The sequence below is a fragment of the Elgaria multicarinata genome, chromosome 17 (assembly GCF_023053635.1).
Source record: "Elgaria multicarinata webbii isolate HBS135686 ecotype San Diego chromosome 17, rElgMul1.1.pri, whole genome shotgun sequence".
NCBI classification, from domain to species: domain Eukaryota; kingdom Metazoa; phylum Chordata; class Lepidosauria; order Squamata; family Anguidae; genus Elgaria; species Elgaria multicarinata.
Window position 1 is genome coordinate 29026550 of NC_086187.1, and position 6000 is coordinate 29032549.

The following is a 6000-nucleotide window of genomic DNA, read 5'->3' on the forward strand; positions in this document are numbered from 1 at the left end:
CAGGAGCCCCCCCTCTCCAAGCCCTGCCAGTCCCTCTGGCACCCCAGAGGGACTGGGTGGCCACTTTGTGCCTTATCACAAGCACCTGGTGAGGGAGGGAGGCCAGCATCATGTGCCAGTATGGTGGGCTGCGAGAAGGGGGCTCCTTGCATCAAGCCATTGAAAGATGATGAGAGATGTGGGCGGCGGACAGGATTACGGTTTGTAGAAACAAAAAGGGGGCTCTGGCAGAGGAACCCCCCCAAATGCCCCTCCCTGCACTGAAGACCCCAAGGCTTTTCCAGGAGGTGGGGGCTTTTTACATGCCATGGACTAAGGGGAGACAGGATAGCACTCTTCAAATACTTAAAAGGTTGTCACACAGAGGAGGGCCAGGATCTCTTCTCGATCCTCCCAGAGTGCAGGACACAAAATAACGGGCTCAAGTTAAAGGAAGCCAGATTCCGGCTGGACAGCAGGAAAAACCTCCTGACTGTTAGAGCAGTACGACAATGGAACCAATGACCTAGGGAGGTTGTGGGCTCTCCCACACTCGAGGCCTTCAAGAGGCAGTTGGACAGCCATCTGTCAGGGATGCTTTAAGGTGGATTCTTGCATTGAGCAGGGGGTTGGACTTGATGGCCTTAGAGCCCCTTCCAGCTCTACTATTCTATGATCACATGGAGGTTAGGTGAGAATGCCTCTGAGCATCTGCAGAGCGTAATTTCCTTGCCCTCAAGGGTGTGGGGCTGGGAGGGGGATTCCAGTCGGTGTGATGCCTGGCAGGCAATGGATCAGCTGCATGTGTGCCCTCCTTTGGAGTAGCCAGGCCAGGGGGCTCTGGGCTGCCACTGATTCTCCCCTCACCCATGGTGCGCCTGATCCCAGGGCATTGGAAGAGCCCAAAAGGGCTGGCCTGGGCACTGACTGAGAGAGACCCATCTTCTCTCCACCCCCACCCCCTTCTGCAACTAGCTGCATCCACAGATTCCCCGGTGCGACACCCATCTTTGCGGTCATTCCATGCCCCTCTCCTGCCCTCATTGGATCCACAAGAGACACTTTCCTAGGTGGGGTGGGGTGGGGTGGGGTGGGGTGGGGTGGGGAGACAGTGGCCTCTGCCTCTTTCAAGCCCCCCACATCCTCTGCTCAGAAGGGGGCAGCTGGTTAGATCAACTCCTGGAGGAGAAGGCTATCAAGCAGAAAGCCCATGTACCCCAGTTGCTGGGGAACTTGGGTGGGAGGGTTGTGCTGTGACACTCGTGTCCGGCTTGTGGGTTTCCTGTGGGCAGCTGGTTGGCCACTCTGTGCATGGAGTGCTGGACAAGACGGACCCTCGGCCTGATCCATCTTGGGGCTCTTCTGATGTTCTGAAGCCTTTAGCTGGGAGTCTTCCTTGGGAAGGGAGGTCTCCGGGCCGCCTGCCTATTTCTCCTTCCACCCCCACCATGCACCTTGGCTCAGCCTTTGGTCTTCCATATGCCTTTGGCAAACAGTGTGTGTGTGCTGGTGGGGGAGGCACGGACGTGTGTGGGGGGGGGTTAGAAAGAGGGGTCTAACATCGCCCACCTCCCCTCCCCCTTCTCCTCCTGCAGTGGGGACTGGTCTCTCTGTGCGATGGGGAGAGACTGGGGTGGTGGGTGGATGTCTGTTCTGAACAGGTTCGCCAAACAGCGGAGGGGGGGGGCTAATTCTGTGCCTTTGCATTCCCCCCCCAACACACACTTTACTGTAAAATTCACCCGCCCCACACTCAAACACTTTGTGGGTCTGGTCCCAATGTGGGAGGACAGCCCTACTGGGTCGCCCTGTGCAGGAGCAGCCCCCTCCCCTGAGCCCGGACTGAGGAGTCCATCTCCGCACCCCCACCCCCGGAAAAGTTGCAGAGTCTCTCCTTGCCTTGCAGCTGTGGCCTCCCCCCCTTACCCAGAGCTCCTCCCCACTCTCGCCTAGCAAGAGGACCCCTTCCCCCCCACCCCCCAAGAGAGGCGCATCAGGCAGGCAGCAGTTCAGAGACTTTATTGGCGAGTGGCACAGCACAGGAAGGCCAGGACCGGGGCGCGCCCGGAGGGGGCGGCTGCTCCGCGGTGGGGGCCGGAGGGAGCCCCGCACCAGCAGCCCGCGGCGGCGGGGGCTCATCTGTAATGCTCGGTCAGGACGTCAGCCACCAAGAAGAAGAACTTGTCCCAGGCCCGGTACACGGGGGCGGTGTACTCGGCCTTCAGGTGAGTGGCCAGGACCACGTGGAAGCACTTGGCCAGCAGCTGCAAGGGAGAAGAAAGGGGGGCGCCGGTTAGTGGGGGGGGGAAGCAGCTCTGGGGGGGAGAGGGGACCCAGCGGAGGGGGGCGGAGCCGAGCCGCCCGCCCGCCCGCCTCAGGCCAGGGACCCGCCCGCGGGCTTGCCTTGAAGTTGACGGGGTCCACGCGCAGGTTGTAGGCGTGCTTGTCGCCGAGTTCGGCCAGGGTGCCGTGGACGTCGTCCAGGTGCTTGAGGGCGCTCTCCAGCGCCTTCATCACCTTGTGGCCGTGGGCGCGGATGTCGCTGGAGCCGGGGGTCAGGTCGAGGTGCGAGAAGTAGACCTTGGTCTTGGGGAACACCCGGAACAACCTGCAAGGAGGGAAGGAGGGAGGGAGGGAAGGGGGGCGTCCGTCAGAGAGCGCGCAGGGACGGGGGGAGGGTGGTCCTGCGCCCCTCTGGCCCTGCCGCCCCCCTCCCCGCCACCTGGCGCACCTGTTCAGCGAGTCCGCGCCGATGTCGTCGGTGAAGGGGGCCAGCTTGGCCCAGGTGCTCTGGAGCAACTTGCAGTCTTCAGCGGACAGCACCATGGTGGCAGAGAGAACGAGAGCGCGACCGAGTGTGGAGGGAGGTCCGTGGGTCGTGGCAGAGGAGTCGGAGCTGGGAGCCGCGCTGGCGGCCGCGGCTTTTATAGCCGTTGCCGCGGCCCGCCCCTCTTATCTGATCACCAGCGGCGTCGAGGCCGGCAAGCGGAGGAGGGACGGGCAAGCCCGCGGGGAGCAGGAGAGCGAGCGAGCGAGCGAGCGAGGCAGGGCCTGACGCGCGCGCGCGCGCGGGAGGGGGGGACGGCTCTTCGCTCCTGCCTGGGGGGCTGCGGGGGTGGGGGGCTCGACGGCGGCACCTCCGGGGTAGGCGAGGCTCTGACCGGCTGGAATACCGTCTCCCATGTCGGAGCGGGGGTGGGTGGGCGCCCAGGACGGGCCGAAGAGCTGTCCGGGAGGATTCCCAAGGGTCCCTCGCCCTGTCTGGCAAATATCCGTGTCTTGAATTGAAATAATACTGTGTGCTGTTTCATTCCTGTCTGCAGTTGTCTTTTATTTTGTAGCCATTTGTCTATTGCTCCTGAAGAAGGAACCTCGTGTCACATCACATGTTTGCAGTTCGTGAGAACAAGTTTGTCCTTCTGCTTGTGTGTCAAACCGGGCAGCCCTGACCTAGGGTTGGAGCCCGAGGCAGACTTTCCAAACGCCCTCCCTCCCTCTCTTGAGAAACGTGGCCCTTGGGAAGTTCTCCTGCAAAGGCCCCATGAAGATGAGTGGGAGCTTCGCCGCACTGCAGCCCGATGCAACGCGGTCCCTCCTCACGTCGCCTTGTGCCTCTCCTAGTAAGACGCCATCATTCCCCGCATTGGCTGGAAAGCCCAGGAGCCCCGGCACGTGGTTGGCCACAGTCACCATGCTTTGAACATCATTCTCACATTCATGCATCAGGGGTTGTCCTCCAGCTGCTGAGTCAGTCCAAATGGGGCCCTTGCACATGTTCTGGTCAACTCCAATTTAGGCTCTAAAGCAGCCTTCCTCAACCTGGGGTGCTCCAAATGTGTTGGACTGCATCTCCCAGAATGCCCCAGCCAGCTGGGAGTTGTAGCCCAACACATCTGGAGCACCCCAGGTTGAGGAAGGCTGCTCTAAAGACAAGCCTTCCCGCTTTCTCCAAGTGCTGGGACAAGGCGTGGACTTGTCAGGAACAACACTCCAACCCCCCCACCTGCCCCACCCCATGGCAGAGAAGAAGGCCCACACAGAAGAGGGAGGCAAGAAAGGCAAAAGAGCAGGCAGGGGGGGTGGACACCTGAAGCCGGCTGAGCCCTGGTCCGTCCCATTAGCCCAACGTGCTCTCCTGACTGGCCATGGCTTTCCAGAGCATCAAGCCACAGGCTGCTTGTGAGCCACTTCCTGGGGAACAGGCTGCTGGACGACGGGTGGACCCCTCTCAGCCTGATCCAGCAGGCTGTTCTTAGCCTCTTGAACAGGGCCCTGTGCAAATCACAGCAGCAGGCCTGTTCGTTGGGCAGGATTGCCTTTTAAAGACCATGGACACACCTTATAACAGGACGCATGTGTATGTGTCCTGGGGGTGGGGGGGCAGAGAAAGCCAAAAGTCCAGAGATCTATGATGGGGAGCAGTTAGCCAGTCTCAGCTATAAGAACATCAGAAGTGCCCTGATGCTGGATCAGACCAAGGGTCCATCTAGTCCGGCACTCTGTTCACACCGTGGCAGGGCCGGTGCTACCATAGAGGCCACTCAGGCGGCCGCCTAGAGCGCCAAGCTAAGAAGGGTGCCAGGCACAACACAGTACTCATGCGCGTTGGCTGTGAGCTGGCCCGGCCTGAGGATTCAGCTGGGCCTGGGCGGGCGAGATGAATGCGTGTGTCCATGCGTGTGTTTCTTTGGAGTGAGTGATGCTGAGTGTGTGTGCGCGTGTGTGTGTGTGAGTTGGGGGTGGGGATGATTTGGAGGTGATATTCCTATTAAATAATGCATTTTAGATCCATAGACGTTCCTTTCCAATTTCTTTGCTATAATTGGCATGACGTATTTCTTGCACTTTAAAATAAATTTAGCAGTTTCAAGTTTTGTGCTTCTTATTTTTTCCAGGAAACATATGTTCTTAAAAATCAAAGTTGGCATTTTTGGGTGTGTGTGTGTGAAAGTAGCTCACCTTGCCTACGTCGCAAAATAGTCTGGCACCGGCCCTGCACAGTGGCCAACCAGGCATCGGACAGGGATGAACAAACAGGACATGGTGCAACAGCACCCTCCCACGCATGTTCCCCAGCAACTGGTGCACACAGGCTTATTTCCTCGAATACTGGAGATAGCACACAACCATCAGGGCTAGTAGCCATGGATAGCCTTTGCCTCCAGGAATTTATCCAACCCCCCTTTTAAAGTCATCCGGATTGGTGGCCATCCCTACATCTTGTGGTAATGTGTTCCATACTTTAACTATGTGCTGCGGGAAGAAGTATTTCCTTTTATTTGTCCTGGATCTCCCACCAATCAGTTTCATGGGATGGCCCCATTCTAGCCATCTGGATACAACCACAATGTCTTGCTACAAAATGGAGGCAGGCCTGTCCCTCTTGAGGTCCAGAAGCAGCTGGTGCTGGCCACGCCGCCTGAGGCCCCTTCCTTGGCCTGCCCTGGCACCTCTTCACCTGTGGATTCTCCGCTCTCTCCCTTTGCTCTCTAACAACTCAAGTCCTCACTTTGAGATGGTGAGCATGGGCAGAAGGGCGGTGTAATTGCTCATGTTTCGACTGGGCCTCCTCTAGGGCCTGGAGAAATCCCACCATCACCACCACCACACTTCTTTGCATTCAGCCATTTGGTTACCAGAAAAACCTGAAGCTGCCAGAGGCTTCCTCCAGCTCAGCTAGCCTTCCCCACCCAGCTATATCCCTGGAGGGAGACACTGCCCCGCAGGCAGCCTTATCTTCCAGCTTGCAGGGTCTGGGAAGGGCGCTATGCTCCGGAGAAGCTCCGAGCTGCCCTCCCCTCCCCCCGCCCCAATCTCCATGGGCAGAAGAAGTCCCTCTCAGGGCTCTTGGCTCCTTGCCTGCTGCGTTCCCTGGCTCTGGCAAGGAGGAGGGCCCTTGGCCTGAAACGGACGCAGGGGGGCTTCACATGCAACTGCCCAGAGATGCTTTCTCCGGGAGGCAGAGGCATCCCAGGCACTCAAAAAAATGTCCTCCCAGCTGCTGCTTTAGCCACCTCTTCA

General features: G+C 59.1%; 1 protein-coding gene across 1 annotated transcript; it reads right to left on the bottom strand.

The window, feature by feature from the left end:
* Positions 1-1982: 1982 nt before the first annotated feature.
* LOC134409977 (hemoglobin subunit alpha-D-like) lies at positions 1983-2887 on the bottom strand. Its single transcript, XM_063143001.1, has 3 exons — positions 2711-2887; positions 2383-2587; positions 1983-2243 (listed from the first exon to the last, which is right to left on the bottom strand). Exons 1-3 carry the CDS (start codon positions 2803-2805, stop codon positions 2115-2117), a joined length of 429 nt encoding a protein of 142 aa, XP_062999071.1. The 5' UTR covers positions 2806-2887; the 3' UTR covers positions 1983-2114.
* Positions 2888-6000: the final 3113 nt, after the last annotated feature.

Coding starts and splice junctions, on each gene's coding strand:
- LOC134409977 (XM_063143001.1), bottom strand. CDS start 2,805: ATGGTGCTGTCCGCTGAAGACTGCAAGTTGCTCCAGAGCACCTGGGCC. Junction 2,588..2,710: donor GGCGCGGACTCGCTGAACAG/GTGCGCCAGGTG, acceptor CCCTCCTTGCAG/GTTGTTCCGGGTGTTCCCCA. Junction 2,244..2,382: donor TGGACCCCGTCAACTTCAAG/GCAAGCCCGCGG, acceptor TCTCCCTTGCAG/CTGCTGGCCAAGTGCTTCCA.